The sequence below is a fragment of the Sceloporus undulatus genome, chromosome 3 (assembly GCF_019175285.1).
Source record: "Sceloporus undulatus isolate JIND9_A2432 ecotype Alabama chromosome 3, SceUnd_v1.1, whole genome shotgun sequence".
Lineage (NCBI taxonomy): Eukaryota > Metazoa > Chordata > Lepidosauria > Squamata > Phrynosomatidae > Sceloporus > Sceloporus undulatus.
The window spans coordinates 143,427,969-143,446,858 of record NC_056524.1 but is presented as its reverse complement, the minus strand read 5'-3'; the positions used below and the strand labels follow the sequence as shown (position 1 = coordinate 143,446,858).

General features: G+C 42.0%; 1 protein-coding gene across 8 annotated transcripts in view; it reads right to left on the bottom strand.

The window, feature by feature from the left end:
- The window catches only part of FGFR3 (fibroblast growth factor receptor 3), a 93,354-nt gene that overhangs the window by 33,397 nt on the left and 41,067 nt on the right, over positions 1-18,890 (bottom strand). For 5 of the 8 annotated variants that reach the window (XM_042456949.1, XM_042456948.1, XM_042456943.1 and 2 more), the window contains exons 4-7: positions 15,451-15,504; positions 13,245-13,414; positions 6,004-6,127; positions 4,685-4,875 (exon numbers count right to left, since the gene is read on the bottom strand). In XM_042456949.1, the coding sequence (XP_042312883.1) occupies positions 4,685-4,875; positions 6,004-6,127; positions 13,245-13,414; positions 15,451-15,504 (539 nt within the window). Of the gene's footprint in view, positions 1-4,684; positions 4,876-6,003; positions 6,128-13,244; positions 13,420-15,449; positions 15,505-18,890 lie in introns of all 8 variants that reach the window. The other 3 variants (XM_042456944.1, XM_042456945.1, XM_042456946.1) reach the window with 1 other exon arrangement.

The following is an 18,890-nucleotide window of genomic DNA, read 5'->3' as shown; positions in this document are numbered from 1 at the left end:
GAATGGAAGAAAATGGTGCCAGCGATGCAGAAAGAGAACAAGGAGGCTGACACCCCCAGGCCAGCCCCTTTAGCACTGCTCCTCCCATCTCCAGGTTCCCGAATCAGACACTCTTTCGTTCCCATTCATTTGCCCCGAATCAGACTCAGGAGACACAGGAAAACCCGCTTTAAAACCAGTTTTTAAAAACTGATTTATCGACCTATATTTCGGGTTTTTCTAGATAAATCGATTCAGATTCAAATCTCAGTGGGAATGATTTCGGAGCAATGCAGGTCGGATTTGCACTCAAATGGAAACGATGCACCCATGATTCGCATCCAGACCCACATTATAGGCCAGTGGGAATGACCCCTCAGATCCTCTGGGAAGAACTTATTGCAGCCGAAGAAAACTAGATTGGTTGCAACTTCCTAGAAGACCTTTTAAACTGCTGCTCCTAAAATCTGGAATGACCTGCTGGAGGAGATCCACCGTATTACATCTCTCGACCTATTTAAAAAGGCAATAAAAACGTATCTCTTCCGGTGGCCCTTCCTAGACTTGCCTCCAAATTAGAACAGATTTACCCGCCTGACTAGATTAGCACCCCCCTCCCATACTGCTACTCTGGTTTTTACTGTTTTTAGTAATGTACTATTGACTGTTGGTTTTACTGATTTATTGTTAAATTTATATGTGAGGGAGGGAGGGTTGGAAGGTTGGGGATATCAGGGAATGTTTTTTGCTATTTGTTCATGTAATTTGCTTTAATTTTATTGTTACCTGCCTCAATCCTCGAAAAGGGAGAGGTGGGATATAAATAATAATAATAATAATAATAATAATAATAATAATAATAATAATCCCTTATCTTATACCACTGCATTTGGTTTTTATGGTCTATCTGTAGTACTGTGCATTTTTCTTTGTTGTATTTCATTTTATTAATTTCCACACAATGTTCTAGTTTATCGAGGTCCTTTTGAAGTCTAGTCTTTTCTTCAAATGGGTTAACTACCCCTCTAAATTATTTATCATCTAAAAATTTGATAAGAATTCCATCCATCCATCATTATTAAACATGTTGAAGAGTAACGACCCCAAGACAAAACTGTGCAGCACTCCACTGAAGATCTGCTTCCAATATGAAGTGCAGTCATTTTCTATGACTGTTTCATCACAGTTTTCCAACAAATCATGGCCTCATTTGACTGTGTTTCCATCTGATCCATATCCAGTCAGTTTGCTAATTAAAATATTTGGAGGACTTTATCAACGATATTCCTGAAATCCAGATAAATGACATCCACAGCAATCCTACTGTGTACTAAAATAGTGACCCGATTTTAAAAAGATATTAATTTGGCAGGATTTGTTCTTAACAAATCCATGCTAGATCCTACTACAGTCTGTCCTCGCCTTACGTGGGGGATCCGTTCTGGATCCCTTCGCATAAGGCGAATTCCGCCTATGCTCGAGCCCCATTGGAAACAATGGGGCTCGTGTGCGGCGGCTCGGCGGCTCAGGTGCGCGGTGCAATGGCGCGCGCACCCATTCAATTGAATGGGATGTGCTGCCCCTTCCGCGCCCCGCGGCTTGAGCGCGTATGCTCAAGGCCGCGTATGCGCACCCACGTATGGCGCAGGCGCACTGTAATCCCTGCATTGTCATCAAGATATTCCTGTATAATCTGTTCTAATAGTTTTCCTGGACTTGAGGTCAGGCTGACTGGCCTGTTGCTTCCTGGATCTTCTTTTTTGACATTTCTGAAGAGAGAACCAATGTTTGTTTGCCTCATCTGTTTTCTATGATTTCTCAAAAATAATGGCAAGTGGTTCAGAAAATATGTCAGCAAGTTCCTTCAATACTCTGGGATGTATGCAAAGGGATCTTATAGCACCTTTGAGACTAACTGAAAGAAAGACGCTAGTACCATGAGCTTTTCTAGGCTTGAGCCTGCTTCCTCAGATGTAGTTCATTTGGCCCTGAAGATGTGAATTCATTTAGGTTAATAAGGTGATTCTTTACTATCAATCAGATTTGCAATCCAGATTTCTGCTGATACATGGAAGCATGCAGTTCTCTTTTGGAGGAAAAAAAATGAAGCAAAATAGATACTGAGCAGATCTCCATTTTTGCTGTGATCTGTTGGCATGTTACCATCCTTGCTGAGCAGCAGCCTCACTGTTTCCTGGATCATTCTCTTACTTCAAATATATTCAAACTCTTTTTGTTGCTTCCTGCTTCCCTAGTCAGTCTCATCTCATTATGAGCTTTAGCTTTCCTTACACTATTCCTGCAAGCTTGGGCTATACATCTGTATTTTTCTTTCGTGTGTTTTCCTTCCATTCTTTATATATACTCTTTTTTCTTTTCACATTCTCTTCAATTTTAAAGTGCAGCCACATGAGCTTTTTCAGAAGTTTTCCATTTTTCTTCTTCCATGGAATCATTTGTAATCACAGATTTTAGCTTTTAGCAATTCCTTCTTCATAAACTCTTGCAGGGTGTTTTTTGTGGGTTTTTCGGGCTATGTGGCCATGTTCTAGCAGAGTTTCTTTCTGACGTTTCGCCAGCATCTGTGGCTGGCATCTTCAGAGAATGCTTTGCCTGGAAAAATTGGGTGTACACTCACACAGTATATATACACCTAATTTTTCCAGGCAAAGCATTCTCTGAAGATGCCAGTCACAGATGCTGGCGAAACGTCAGAAAGAAACTCTGCTAGAACATGGCCACATAGCCTGAAAAACCCACAAAAAACTATGGATGCCGGCCATGAAAGCCTTCAATCTTGCAGAGTGTCTTTTTGTATCTTTATTCATGGGATTCTACCCAATATTTGCCTGAGCTTGATAAATTTACCATTCCTGAAATTTATGTTCTGTGCTTGACTATACAGTACTCCCCTTTGGCCTGTCCCAAAATCATGAATTCTAACATTACATGGTTACTTCCCCCTAGAGCATACCTTCTTTGATTCCAATGACCAATTTCACTACTATAAGTTAGGATCAAGTCCCCAAATTGATCCTATGCTGATCCTTGCTCCTTTCTTCACCTAGAAAATTATTGGCAACACCCATCTGGAATTTTTGGGAGAACCATTATTATTGGGGATCTTGGAATTTTTAATGTATTGTCTTTTAACTGTATTTTGCTTTACTGTTGTAATGTGCTTGGATTCCTAGAGATAAATAAATATTATTATAAATGAAGTCACCCAAAAGTACTAATTCTTATATCTAAGACATTTTAGAGACTTATTTCAGAAAAGCATCTTCCTTCACCAGTTTGTGGCTTGGCCTGAAGCAAACATCTAATACACTGTTGTTTTTATTTCTTTCTCCATTTATTTTTACTCACTTTGTTCACTCTCATGGATTTCTGCACAAGTGAATTTATCTTTTACATAAAAGGTACGCCCCCCCTTTAATGTCATATTTATTATTTTTGGATAAGCTATATCCTTCTATTGTTTTATTCCAAACAAGGAAGACATCTCACCTAGTCTCTGTTATATCTATAAAGTTGTATCTCCTTCCTGCAGTAGGACCTAAAGCTTGTTTTGTTTGTTTCCAGTACTCTGTGCCTTAGGGTATTGACATCTAAAACCTTGTTTATTCTCACCTTTTATTTTACTGTACGTTTTACTGTGGTCCCCATTTTCTTCTTCACCTTCTCCTCCAGAGTTCACGTCGGTGTGTTTATAGCATGCCTTTGGTCAGATGTTTAAGCTATCATTGCCAATCCTGCCCCAGGATTTAGTTTAAAGCCTTCTTGATCAGACTTGTCATATTTCAGAATAAGATATTCTGTCTAATCTTTGTGAGATGTAGCTGATCTGTAGCCATTTGGCACTTTCACCATGTTGTGTAACGATGCTAATTAAATCCATTTCAATTTTAGGTTGTAATACAACAAAATGTGGATAATTCAAAGAATGTATTATACCAGCTTATCAGAGCTTGAGGAGGACTAAATATTCTAAAATACAACTGCTAAATGGTAGCTTGAATGTAATGAATGTCTTCATGTATATGTTGCCCCATTTTAAGAAATGTGATTCTAGTGTGGGGATGTTAATATTTGACTATTTCATTCTTGCAAATGAGGACAAATAATTTCCAAAGTTTACTCCCACTGTAGAAAAAAATAAGCATTTCTCCACAGTTCTTGCCCAGTATTTGTACATTGCAAAGCATATCAGGAAGTACTGTGCAAAGAAATGTGGGATATTGTTTTACATGACAAATGTGGAGGGTTTGGTACAACATTGTTGTTGTTTATGCAAGATTTTTGTTGTGTAAGATTGCTTTTTTGTATACAAAACAAAAGCTTGCACAAAAACCGTAAGTGGCCCCCTAAAAGCATTGTTTTTGTGCAAAACCACACAATTCTCAATCCCACACCCAATATATTTCTGTGCAGAATAATCTCCTGAAACATTTCGGCATTTGTGAATACTGGGCAAAATCTCACCGCTGCATTATTCTTCTCTATCAGGTTTTATAACTGCTGGGAAACCTTTTTTTTTTTTTTTGCCAAGAAATGAACAATGGTGAACATTCTTTTCACTCCTATTTTAGTGTGAACAGTCACAAATTCAGAAACACCAATGTCTATAAAGGAACTACTAACAGAATAGAAGTTCCACCCTTTGGAGCTGAACAGACATACAAGAATACAACTGTCTACCAACCTTTAGCACAGTGACATAAGGAGTTCCATCTGGTCCATATTTGCTTCCATTGACCTCCACATGTTTCAACCATTGGATGTGAGGCTGGGCATCGCTGTACACTTTGCAGTGGAACTCAACATCACTTCCAACCACCACTGTCTGGTTAGCAGGCAATCCTGCTTGAAGAATAGGGCGGTGGGGTGACCTCTCTATATGAAGAGGAGGAGGAGGAGGAAAGAGAAGAATAAGGGATTTATTTTTTCCTGATAAACAGGAAGCTGCTCTTTCAGGAAACTAATGCTTTTACATAAACTTACTCTTAAAAATACTACTGGATGAATAATGTTAGGGAAAGAGTTCAGTGTAGAGAACTGCATTACAGACTAAATCACACAAGACAGACTCTGATCAAATTATGCTGCAGCATGTTATTCTGCAATAAGAAACAGCATGTCGAAGCCTTGCTGTGGCTCCATTTCTACTTCTGGGTCTGGGGCCAATTTTCTGATTCAGATGATTTGGGGATCAATCTTGCACTACTGTACATAATGTGGGCCGCATCCCCCACCCAATGAAACTTTGAAGTACCTGGGAATTCACTTCTGATTTTAAAAATCCGACACTTCCTTCCACCCATTAAAACCAAACAAGGCACGTAGAAGCTGTGCAGTACAACATGTTTCATTTTGTTTTAAAAATGCATTTTTCAAGATGGTCAGTCTCGGGCATACAAAAACAGGATACAGTCACAAGCCACCCATAGGCCATATGTTGATAATGCCTGCCTGTTCTTCTTCGTGGTCTCTGCAAAGCTCACAAATGGGTTATTCTGTGCCTGTGCAGCATTTCTGGATCCTACTGGAATCGCTAGGGAAGACTTTTTGGCAGTAGCTCCGCCCACCCTCTATATAGGAAGGATGTCTTCTCGCCCTTTCTCAGTTCCTTTTGGATCCCCAGCGAAAACGGATGGGTGAATGTATAATACTGGCAGTAGAAAGCCTCTTATAGGTCTCAAGGCACGTACCCCATAACAAACAATAACAGAAGCCTTAAGAGACAGAATAGTTATATGGTAAAATTGAAGAACGGTGGGCAAAGAAAAAGGAATTTTATAATGTGCTGTTTAGATTCAAATGTTTGCATGCTGATCAATTCTAGCTAAATTCTCCCTGCTTGGGAAGGGTTACAAATGCAATTGCAAATTTTGGCAGGTGCTTCCCTTGTTTGCCCCTCTCTAGTCCACATTAATATAAAGAGCCAGTGGGAGGGATATGAGTTGATCCACAATCCAACCTATGATTACCAACTATCTGATACAAGCAAGCTGAAACATTTACCAAGAACATCGAGCTGGTAAGTATGCCAAATGACGCCATATCTGTTGCGCACAACACAGGTATAATTGCCCCGATCTGATGGAACCACACTCTCCATGACGATACTCCATTGCTTATTGCGGAACTGCAGAAATGAAGAAGAACTAGAAATAAGTCTTGCTTGTGGTGCTCCTCTCAGAACAGAATGACATGAAACATGGAGAAAGGAAGAGTTCTCCTGAATTCCAGTAATTTTCCCATTTTGAATTTTGTTACTAAAGCTAGAAAGTAGCATTGAAATAACAAGATATTTGAATGCATTTGAACAATATGGAAACCTCTAAGATAATAAATGCACTGATAAAAAAATTTAAGCTTCAACTAGGCAATGCAGGATTAAACCTCAAACCAAAGTATGTAACATGATTTCATACATCAAAATGGCCAAAAAGTTGTGCTTTGCCGCACATAGAAAATCTTTTGAAATACTTTGCCAGACAGCATCCTTGCCACCAATCTTATAGCACATGTGATTATAGGAATGTGAGTTTAAAAGAGAATGTATGACCTAATAGAAAGAATTTTCTGAAAGTGCTTCATGGCAAATGGATAGAAATATGTGAAATGCAATTGCTCTGGTGTTATAAACAGAGCACACTAAGCTTAGCTACATTAGCCCACTCCATACTCTAGAAATCATCATTTTTGTCCTCATATCATATTACACACAAGTGTGTGAAATCTGTTCATTGTAGTTCAGGGAGGAGATAAACTGTGGCCTGGAGGCCACATGAAAATCCCTATGTGCTTCCTCCTCCTCTTCTTTTTTTGCATTCTCTGCACTCTCTCTCTCTCTCTCTCTTTTATTTCAAATGGGGGGAGAAAATCATACAAACCTAATGTTAAAAAAACAACACTCCTGGAAGCCTCCACAAGTGGCAAAAACTGAAACATCCCCCAGTACCCTGAACCTTGGCAAAAATATACACTGGAAATAATTTTTAGTTTCATTATTGCCTGCTTATTGGATGATAGTGAGGGGCTGCAGCCCACCAGAAGCGCCATGTGTCAAACATTGCCCCTGCAGACCTTGTAGTTGTCCACCCTGATGCAACTAACTGTTAATTAACTTTGAGCTTTGAATTGTTGCCTTCCCAACAAATGTACTAATACACACTGTGGAGGTTGTTTCTTCCTCTCATGAACTAGTTTAAGTGAATTAAGTTAAATTCACTTAAGTTTCAACTTAGGTGAATTAAGTTTATGAGGACAGTTTTAAATTAATTTCCGTCTTGAAAAAAAATAGAATCAGATGCAGCACCTATGTCTTACTGCAACTGCTTCAAGGCCTAATCTTGTGTTCACTGCCAAGGAAAAACAATTTTCCAGTACCATGATATTGGAAACACTAGTTTCCTAATGCAGGAGGTGGAAAGAGCATCTGCCAGGGAGAACTAGTGAGTGATAGAATCCCTGCTTGGTGATGGGGCAGAGGGAGAAACAGATTAAAAGTTACTTTAGAGTACATTTGCAAGCAAGTACTGACAGGTGATGAAATAATTTCATAAGTACTTCCCTCCTGTGCATCAGTTTTCCTAGAAGAACTTTTCCTCCTCCCTTCATTTTAACACCCTTTACTATCAGACATTATGTCTCGTTGGCCCATTCCAGATGGGTGCTATGAGGTGCCGTTGTGACGTGTGAAGGGCGGTGCTTTCAGACACCCCTCGCACATGACGAAGGCATCAAAATGGCAGCACCCTGTACACACGGGCACCACCATTTTGATGGATGTCTAGCGTCCGCACGTCGTGGTGTCACAATCGCACCACAAGAAGAACCTGCTTTTTGTGGGTTCTTTTTGCTCCGCGGGGAAGCCCCGCAGTCGGGAGGCTGCAGCTTCTCTGCAGAGCACACCAGGATGCCGGGAGACCACCCTTTTTGGGCGGTCTGTATCCCATCTTTGGCCCCAAACAGACAGGCCAAAATAAAGCTGCTATTTAAATGCTGCATGTGTCCTAAGAGGCCGGAAGCCACGCTAAAGCAACACTCCAGTCCTAAGGCCTGGAGCGCAACTTTGGCGCAGCTTCTGGCTTCTTAAGATGCTTGTGTCATTCAAACAGCATACCGCTAAAGTGACCCGAAGCAGCTTTATTTTGGCCAGTCTGTTCGGGCCCTAAGATACCTCATCCTGCACTTTTTGTCAAATTATACAGTATCTTCCGGCCTATGAGGGAGTTGACCAGGCAGGTCCAGATCCATCAGGGCTAGCTTGGAAGAAGAGACTCCTCCCTCCATAACTGTCATCTTCCAGCCTATGAGGGAGTTGACCAGGCAGGCCCCAGCTCCACCAGGGCTAGCCTGAAGAAGAAGAGCCCTCCCTCCGGTCCATCTGCCTTGGTCCAGGCCTCAGAGGGAGAGAAGAATGCTGGACCTGATCCCCTCCCCCTTCACCATTCCCTTCTCCTTTTGTGTCGTGTCTTTTTAGATTGTAAGCCTGAGGGCAGGGAACTATTATCCCCTCTGTTGTAAGCGCCCGGATTCCAGTGATTGGCGCATAGAAATAAATCCGATTATTATTATTATTATTATTATTATTATTTTACTGGAATTTCAAAATATTGCAAAGACTATGAGGCTCTGGGGAGAAAACTAAAGGACCTTGGGGCATAGATTATTTCATTTTTCCTTTCTATTGAAGGACATGACCCAGAAATACTGAGAAGGATACTAGAAGTGAGCAACTAGCTCAGCAGATGTTCTTGTATCAGAAAGATCTGGCTTCTTGTACCATGGTCTGTGATTTTATGAAAAACATCTTGCAATAGGTGGGTTATACCTCATATCAGTTGGTAAGAACCTATTTGTTAAGTATCTTGTTAACTTGATCAGGAGGGCTTTCAAATGATTTTCATGGGGAAAAGAGACACTATTCCAGAGGGCTGAAGAACACCAAGTACACCAAGAAAATAGTTTCAGCGATAAAAGGGGAAATGGGCCAATAGTTCAAGAACCTAACAGTGAGCAAAACACTCAACAAGAATCAGCTGGAGAGAATGTTCCATGATACAGTATCATGAAATTCAACACGGAGAAATGTAAGGTACTGCACTTAGGGCGGAAAAATGAAATGCATAGATATAGGATGGGGAACACCTGGCTGAATGAAACTACATGTGAAAGGGATCTAGGAGTCCAAGTAGACCACAAATTGAACATGAGTCAACAGTGTGATGTGGCAGCTAAAAAGGCCAATACAATTTTAGGCTGCATCAATAAAAGTATAGTGTCTAGATCAAGAGAAGTAATAGTGCCACTATATTCTGCATTGGTCAGGCCTCACCTGAAATATTGTGTCCAGTTCTGGGCACCACAATTCAAAAAGGACATTGAGAAACTGGAGCATGTCCAAAGGAGGGCAACTAAAATGGTGAAGGGTCTGGAAACCATGTCCTATGAGGAACGACTTAGGGAGCTGTGGATGTTTAGCCTGGAGAAAAGAAGGTTAAGAGGTGATATGACAGCCCTGTTTAAATATTTAAAGGGATGTCATACTGAGGAGGGAGCTGACTTGTTTTCAGCTGCTCCAGAGAACAGAACCCGGAGTAATGGATGCAAGCTGCAGGAAAAGAGATTCCACCTCAACATTAGGAGGAACTTCCTGACAGCAAGGGCTGTTTGACAGTGGAATGCACTCCTTCCTCGGAGTGTAGTGGAGTCTCCTTCTTTGGAGGTCTTTAAGTAGAGGCTGGATAGCCATCTGTCAGGGATGCTTTGATTGAGAGTTCCTGCATGGCAGGGGGTTGGACTGGATGGCCCTTGTGGTCTCTTCCAACTCTACGATTCTATGATATCAGATGTCTCTACATTCATGACCAGAGCTTGGGAAATAAATAAAAATAACTTGTTAAGATGAATTTTCTTTCTCAGCACAAGAAAGCTAATATAATTCAATAAGCATCACTAAAATCTGAGGTGAAATCTGATGAGAATGTAGAAAGAGAGGAATATTTCCAACTCACCCCCCACAAAAAACAACAACTCACAGATCAGAGATGAAGGGAGGAGTAGCAGCATTATATATCATGTATGTCTATACCTGTGAGGAGATCTATGACTTAGACCAAGCAAAAAAGGTTGAGAGCATGCAGTTAAAAATTAAGGGGTTGTTGGTTCAGGAGAAAATAGGGGCAGGGAAACAACAGTCATGTCATTGTGAGAGTGTACTAGAGGCCCCAAGAATCAGCATTGTGTAGTGGTTTGAGCATAGGATTCTTGATACAGTGATTTGATTCCCTGCTTGCCCATGGAAACCTTGGGGTGAATCACATCCTGTTGGCTCCAGAAAACCCCATGATAGGGTCGCCATAAGCTGAAAAATGACTTGAAGGCACACAACAACAACAACAACAACAAACTATAGGCCTCTAAGTCAGACTGAAGATTTGAATGATGCCTTTTCAAAAATAAATGACCAAGCATTCAACATAGAGAGATGCATTAGTAATGGGAGAAGTCAATTACCCTGACACTCACTAGAAATTGAACTTTGTTAAGAATGTAAGGCCCAACATATTCCTCGCTTGCCTTGAAGACAACTTCATCATCCAGAAGGTGGAGGAGGGAATAATAGTAGAATCACCTATTTTGGATTTAATCCTAACAAAATGGTCAGTGGAGTGGAAGTAGTGGGATCTTTGGGTAGGAGTGATCATGTGGAATCTATTGTACAGAGGGAAGGGAAACCAGCTATAAGTAACACACTATAGACTATAAGAAAGCTTATTTCAGAAAGCCTAGGGAAATATTGGGTGAAATACCATGGTCAGAACTGTTCAAAGGGAAGAGAATTCATGATCTATGAGAGTTTCTTAAAGATTAAGACAATTTCAATAAGGAAGAAAACAGGGAGGTGTCTCAAAGTAACTAGTGTGGATGTACAGAGATATTTCATATAAGCTTCTATATGTGTGTGTGTATATATACACAAATGAAAATGGAAGAAGGGAGAAAGCACCAGAGAGGATTACATACAAATACAGAGAGGGAGAAAGTCAGTAAAACAGAAGCTTGGGATGAGCTCAGCCTTGCTTTTTTGTTATTTTTGTTGTATGACTTCAAGCTGTTTCCAGCTTATGGTGATCTCAATGCAACACTATCATGGGGATCTTGGCAAGGCTGTTTCAGAAGAGGTTTGCCAATGCAAATTTTGAGGCTGCCCAAGATCACATAGGCAGTTTTTATGAGCAGGAATTTGAACCTTGGTCTATGAGAGTTCTAGTTCAGAACTGAAATCAATACATACTGATGGTTCCCATCAGGCTTGCTAGAGAGCTGAAAATATTTTAAAAATTCTTTCTTTAAAATTATGTTTAGCAGAAGAGAAGAACAAGGAAACAGTAGCACCACTGTATAGAGAAGATGGTAAAATGTTAATGGTGACAGAAAAAAGGCCAAGCAGATAAATACAGTGGGACCTTGGTATCTGTAGGGGATCCATTCCCTTCTCCCCCAATGGATACCAAAATCCGTTGGACCTTAAGCCCCTGTTGTCCCCAATGGTGGCTCATGCATGTCCCTAATGATGGCGCAGTCATGTACACAAGGTGCCATTGGGGACAACAGGGGTTTGCCATCTGCAGATGCTTAAATCCGTGAATGGCAAGTCTGCAGATAGCAAGGCCCCATTGTATTGTCTTTGCCTCAGTCTCCCTCCTCCCAAAGAAAACAGTGCTTTAACTGGGCAAAACAGAACAAATGATACATGCACAGGAATGCACAGTTAGCTACTGTAACTGAATTCAAGTCTCCAGGGGCAGATTAACTGCATACAATAGTACTAGAATAACTTGCTGATGCAGCCTCAGAGCCACTGTTCATCTTGAGAATTCTTGGAAAACAAGAGAAGTCTCAGCAGACTGGAAAAGAGTAAATGTTGTCCACAACTTCAGAAAACAGGAAAGGCTCCAGAACAAATCACCAAATAGTCTGTGCACACTTAGAAAGTAATGCAGTGATTTCTAAGAGCCAGCATTGTTTAAAAACAAACAAACAAAAAACAATCAGGCCAAACTAATCTTCTGTCTCTCTCGTTATTGAGTTACAAGTTTGGAAGACTGGGCCATGCTGTGGATGTAATGCATCTTGATTTTAGTAAGTCATTTGACAATTTCCCCCATGTAATTCTTACAGAAAAGCTGGAGAACTGTTACAATTAGATGGATCTGTAATTGGTTCACAGATGAAACCCAGAGAGCATCTCCAGTCAATAGAGAAAAGAGATCCCACCTGCAGGTTAAGAAGAATGTCTTTACTGTTCAACAGTGTAATAATGGTTTTGACTGTGGCCTTAAGGCATGGTGGACTCTCCCTCTCTGGAGGTTTTAAAGAGATTACCATCTCTCAAGAGAGCATGTAGTTGTGTTTTCTTACATGTAGGGTTGGATAGGATGGCCTTTCTAACTTCATTATTCTATTATTCTAATGCTAGAATTATATTGGAAAGATTAAGACAATGATATATACTATGCAGCAGTAAATCTGCCCTGCTGTTTATATACATTGCAATCCATCAATATGAAAACATTCTCATGAGCATCAGCAGAAATTCACAACGTGGCAGCAACCAATAAAGAAATCCCAGATATAACAATATGTAACAGTATATAAAGCAATGTATAACATTGATATATAATATGTAATAATATGTAACAGATGTAATAATACATGAATCATATTAAAATATATACATTTCATATTGATCTTATATTTTTATCTATGGTCCAAAACACACTGCAGAAATAATTCAATTTAACACCACTTTAACTGCCCTGGCTCAATGCTAGGGAATTTTGGGAAGTGTAGTTCTGTGAGACATTTAGGCTTCTCTGTCAGAGAGCTCTGGTTCCACAGTAAACTATAATTCCCAGGATTCCCTAGCCCTAAGCCAGGGCAGTTAAAGCAATCTCAAACTGGATTATTTATACAGTGTGTTTTGGACCTGTACAACTGATCGTTTTATATAATTCATCCTTGTGTCCAAATTACACTTTCCATTAAAAAAAGTATACACATTTGGGCAATCAATTATGAGGGTACTAGCTAGAATGAGAAAGTGTCGGTTTGTTAAAGATAATAGATCCCATGTCCAATAGTCCTTTTGAGACTGCTTAGTAATAAAAGTTCAGATGGACAAGTCCTGGAAATTAACCAGTTGGATACTGATGAACAAATCAAAGATTAGCCCATTGATGATGACTTGCCTTAATGCCCCCAATACGGTGCTCTCCTTTGAATTCTTTACCATTTTTCAGCCAATATATAGAAGGAGCTGGGTTGCCAGCAGCTGGGCAGCGAAAGCGAACAGTATTTGCAGCAGGTACTGCCAGTAGTTTCCTTTCCATTTTCTCACGACGGGTCCAGTATGGAGCAACTGTAGATAAAAAACAACAATTGCAAAAACACATCATGTCAGCTGGCCAAACATGAAATGTGATTTATTCTGTGGAACAGTTGAACAGAACATAATTCAGATGAATTTTAATAATTCTCCTTCAGTCAGAAGTGGCTGAAGTGTGGCCCTGGGGCTGGACACAACCCCCAGACTGCTTTCCATAGCCTAAGATCTGCCTCTCCCCCCCCCCTTTTTTTTTTTTCTGGCAAAAGCAGAGAGATGAAATTACACTTTCGGGAAGTCTCCACAAACTACAATTTACCTTTTAAATAGGTCAATACCACTTTTCACATTTAAAAATAGTCTTTTAAACCTTTTAAACACTTCCAGATAACTAGTTTTTTGGCTTTTTTAGCAGTCTTTATGGAAAGGGGCCAAAAAATTGGTCCCTCAGCCTTTTGACGTTGCCCAGACCAAAGTTAAGGAGACAGGTATTGTTACCATTATTTAATGTTATGAGAACAAGGACATGAAATCGAAGGCTTTCATGGACGGCATCCATAGTTTTTTGTGGGTTTTTCGGGCTATGTGGCCAAGGATAGATTCACCTAGTCTTGCACTATTCAGTGGCACTGGGCAAAACATTCATGAAACTCTTCTAGAGTACTATTTCACTAAAAGGGACTTGACTTGGAAGAGCTGATCCACAGTGGAATATGTTCCCCTGGAGTGTGGTGAAGTCTCCTTCTTTGGAGGTCTTTACACAGAGGCTGGATGGTCATTTGTCAGGAATGCTTTGATTGTGTCTTCCTGTATGGCAAGGATTTGGATGGGATGGCCCTTGAGCAGCCTTGCAACTCTATGATTCTAACACTTCTGCCTAATTACAGTTGGCCCCTCTTGTATGTGGATTTCTTATACATGGATTCAACCATTCACAGTTTGAAAATGTTCCAAAAAAAGTATAAATTTCAAATATCAAACCTTTATTTTCCATTTTTTATAAGGGACACCATTTTGCTATGTCATTATATTTAATGGGACTTGAACATACACTGATTTTGTTATCCACAGGGGATCTTGGAACCAAACCCCAGCGTATAACAAGGGTCTACTGTAATTACTTCCTCTTTTCTTGTGGCCAAGTAACAGCTGATTGAGTAGTTTGGGATGAAACTTGAGTGGGATGAAACTTGAACTGAGTTAAAGAGAAGTTCCTCTCTCATCCAGCAATGTTCTCTGCTAGCTTCAAGACTACCACCTCCATATGTGTGTTCAGCCTAATTTAGGCATCTATGGCCAAAATATTTGCATGGGAAGAACATGCCCCCACATCAGCCCTTGTTCATCTTTTTGTGAAGCTTCAAGGGACTTTTTTTAAAGGCAGCAATCTTAACCACCACACCTTTTAGGAAATCATCCAGGGCTTCAATCCTATCTTATGAGAATAGTAATTAAAAGATGTTGACAAAGTTATTGTGCTATATTAACTTTCATGCAATACAATGAAACATTTTAGTTCTTGAAATGCACTTTGGGACTGGAGAATATACAACAAAGTAGACCTACACTGTACAGATTTGCTACCCAAATTGCAGCCACTTGCCATATAAAAGTTCTTCCTATAAGCCAAAGGAAATATAAGGCAACGTGCTGAAAGAAGAGGTGTCTCAACAAATGTACTGCTTTTTCCAAATCGGCTATGTTTTTCTGTCCAGCCAACGTTTTTTTCTGTCCTGCCAAAGAATGTTCCATGGTGTCTTTCAGTGAATACAATGTGGCAGAACTGTGATGCCCTGCTTGTTTAGTAGGTTGGCCTCATTCAGAGGAAACTGAATTTCTTCCTTAGGGGGCAGTACTGGAATCCTCTGTTACCAGCAAACAGCACTGCTCCTATTTTTCTTTCACCAACAAGAAAACTCACAAATATAGAACATGGGCAATGTGAATAACTGAGACATTTTGGCTCAGTGATTGATATTGTTGAAGTATAAAATCCACTCTTTTGCCAGTCATGTTATTGCTTCTAAAGACTGAGTACTGACAGCTTAGCACCCCAAATCACAGGTACTTACTTCTGTCTTCAGATTCATCATCATCTTCTTCATCATCACCTGATGATGTAGATTCTTGACATGGAAGGGAAGGAAAAATTGTAATGTTATTTATCAGAAGTAAAGTTTTGAACTCATACCTACAATTATTTTCCATTATCAGGTCACGTTAGCTCGCCTGAGTTCAACACATGCTGCAGTCTTCTAGCAACCACACCACCACACAAGGATAGATCAGAGAAGGACAGGTTGCTTATCTGTAACTGTAGTTCTTCGAGTGGTCATCTGTGAATCCACACAAATGGTTTATTCTGCACCATTTCCAGATCCTACTGGAATTGCTAGGGAAGACTTTTTGGTGGTAGCTCCGCCCACCCTCCATATAGGCAGGATGTCTTCCTGCCCTTTCTCAATTCCAAAAGGTCTGCCTTAAGAGCAGACAAGGAAGAGAGAAGGACACGAGAGAGGGGAGGATGGGCGGAATTTGTGTGGATTCGGAGATGACCACTCGAAGAACTACAGTGACAGGTAAGCAACCTGTCCTTCTTCTTCGTGGTCTCTGCGAAGCACACAAATGGGCTAGACTGTCAAGCTTAGTCCTCTGTGGAGGAGGGAGCGTTCTGGCAATAAATAAATTATTAAATCAGAAAAACAGTGTGATTGTCAGTTATTTGACAGGTGTCAACTAACCTTAGTGCAATCCGGAAAGGAGAACAGCTCTGCCAAAGGCTGCTTCACATCAGTGTCTGGTATCAAGTCTGTAGTGCTTGATAAAGGTCAAAGGTTGTGACCATACTGCAGCCTTACAAATGTCCTCTAAGGGAACTCCGGAGAGAAAGGCTGAAGATGATGATACCGCTCTGGTGGAAATGGGCTCGAATTCGAGCAGGTGGAGTCTTCCCAAAGATCTCATAGGAGAGGAAGATTGTGGAAGTCACCCATTTAGAGAGGTGTGACTGGAAGCCCCATTTTGGGTTTGGAATAGCTGATGGAAAATTTGGGAGAATGATGAGAGGACGCAGTCCTGTCGAGGTAGAAGGCTAACGCCCGCCTGACATCAAAAGAGTGGAGTCGGCGCTCGGTGTCAGTGGTCTGGTTCAGGGCTAGCATTGGGAGAATGATGTCTTGACTGAGATGAAAGGTGGACACGACCTTTGGTAAAAAGGAAATGTCTGGACGGAGGACAACCTTGTCCTTAAAAAATTTCAAGTACGGAGAATCCGTACGGAGGGCACAGAGTTCACTGGCCTGGCATGCTGAGGCAATGTCTATCAAGAAGGCTGTTTTCCAGGTGAGGAGTCTGAGGTCACAGGAAGCCCGAGGTTCAAAGGGTGAGGTAGCGAGTGCTGCTAAGATGAGCTAGAGGTCCCAAGCAGGGATCGGGATTACTGCAGGTGACCTTAGGTTGGCAGGGCCTCTGAGAAATCTCTTCACAAGTGGATCAGTGAAGAAGAATGGCCGGCTGTAGAATTGGTAGCGGGCACAAATGGCTGCAAGGTAGCATTTTAAGGACTAAATAGAGAGTCCAGATGCTGAGAGGTGATGGAGAAGCCCAAGACAACGGAGACATTGACTTCCGAAGAGGTGAGTCCTGCTGAGGACAGGAAAGTCAAAAATTTAGCCCATTTAAGGGTGTAGGAGCGCTGAGTGGAAGGCTTTCAGGAGGCTAGGATGATTTCTCAGACCAATATCAAAAGTTGGGTAAGGGCCGAATGCTCCACGGTTGAGCCACCAGCGGAGAGAATGGGTGACTGGCCTTGGAACGGTGATCCACTTCTGTGGATTGTCGAAGGCAGAGTTGAAGACTGAGAGGAGCCATGATTGGAAGCGACACATGCGGAGATGGGCCCACGGCGTGACATATGTCGTGGATGCCATATAGCCAAGGGCGACCTGAGCTGTTTGCGCAGTGATGCGCTGGAAGGCAAGGCAGTGACAAATTGCAGACCTGAGGTTGAGGAACCTGTTGTGAGGAAGGTATGCTCTGCAGGTCGTGGAGTCCAAGGTGGCCCCTATGAAGCACACCCACTGGTTTGAGCAGAGGGTGAATTTTTCTCTGTAGATCATGAGTCTCAAGTGATGAAGGAGAGAGAGTGCCGACTCGAAGTGGGAGAGGAACATCTGCCTGGGTTGGGCCACGAACAACCAGTCATTGAGGTAAGGAAAGATGATTATGTTTTGTTGGCGGAAATATGCAATTATGACCACCGTGCACTTTGTGAAAACTCTTGGTGCAGTGGAAAGTCCAAAGGGCAGTACGCGGTACCGAAAGCAGTCGGGGCTGACAGAGAAGGCGAGGAGGTCCCAGTGGTCCTCTTGGATGCTGATGTGGAAATATGCATCCCGATGATCCAAGGTAGCAAACCATCCAGCAGGGGAGGCAAAATGGAGGCCAAGGTTACCATACGGAAACACTTATAGGCAATAAAAGAGTTGAGAAAACACAAGTCCAGGATGGGACGGAGGTTGCCTGTGGCTTTCGAAACAATGAAGTATCAAGAGAAGGGGCATTGTTGGGTCCGGGACGGAGGGATGTGTTCGATGGCCCCTTTTTGAAGCAAGTAGCACCCTTCGTTGAGAAGGGCGTCTGAGGGGGGAGTGGTGAGAATGATGCCCCTTGGGGAAGAGGACTGCAGCTCCTGGGCATAACCCCTACAGATGATGGAAAGCACCTAGGAGTTATGGAGGCCCAAGAGTAGTGGAAGTGGGCCAGGCAATCATCAAAGGGAGTTCACAGAACGAAGTGTGCCGGGGAGCTTCAGAAGCAGCGCTTGCCTTGTTCTGCATCCTTCTTATGGAAGGGTTGCTTGTATTTTTGTTTTTGTTGGCGCTTCCCTTGTTGTTGGGGAGTGAAGCACTGTTGTTAGTAGTCTGAAGACTGGTTGGATCTACCCTGGTTGGGGGGGGGTAGGGGAGGTCTTTGCCATCTCGAATGGTGTTGAGAGAAAGGAGGGTGAGAAATCGAGGAAGAAGACATACCGTATTTACGGGCTGTGTTCTTCATTTTGTTCTCGAAGTCTATGTGCTCATCAGTCTCCTTATGTAACAGTCCCGTAACATCAAAGGGGAGTTCTTCGATGGCCTGTTTGGCTTGAGGCGTTAGGTCCGAAGACCTTAGCCAGGCATGACGTCTGAGGGCCAGGGCGCCCGAGAGTTGTCGGGCCGCCGAGATCTGGTGGGAGGCCAGTGCATGGGCTTCTGCATGGATGGCCATGGCAGTCCATCTCTTGTCTTCAGGGAGGTCTTCATACAAGGGAAGAGCTTTCTCCCAAAGCTGGTGTTGGTAGGCAGCCATACATGCTGAGTAGTTCTGGATTTTGAGGTCCAGGACTGCGGAGACGTAGGATTTCCATGCCATGGGGTCAAGCTTGCGACCCTCCTTGTCATTGGGGGTCAGAGCTGTCTTCAGGACTGAGCAGACTTGGGAGGCTTCCCCAATTGCTGAATTCAGGCAAGGATGT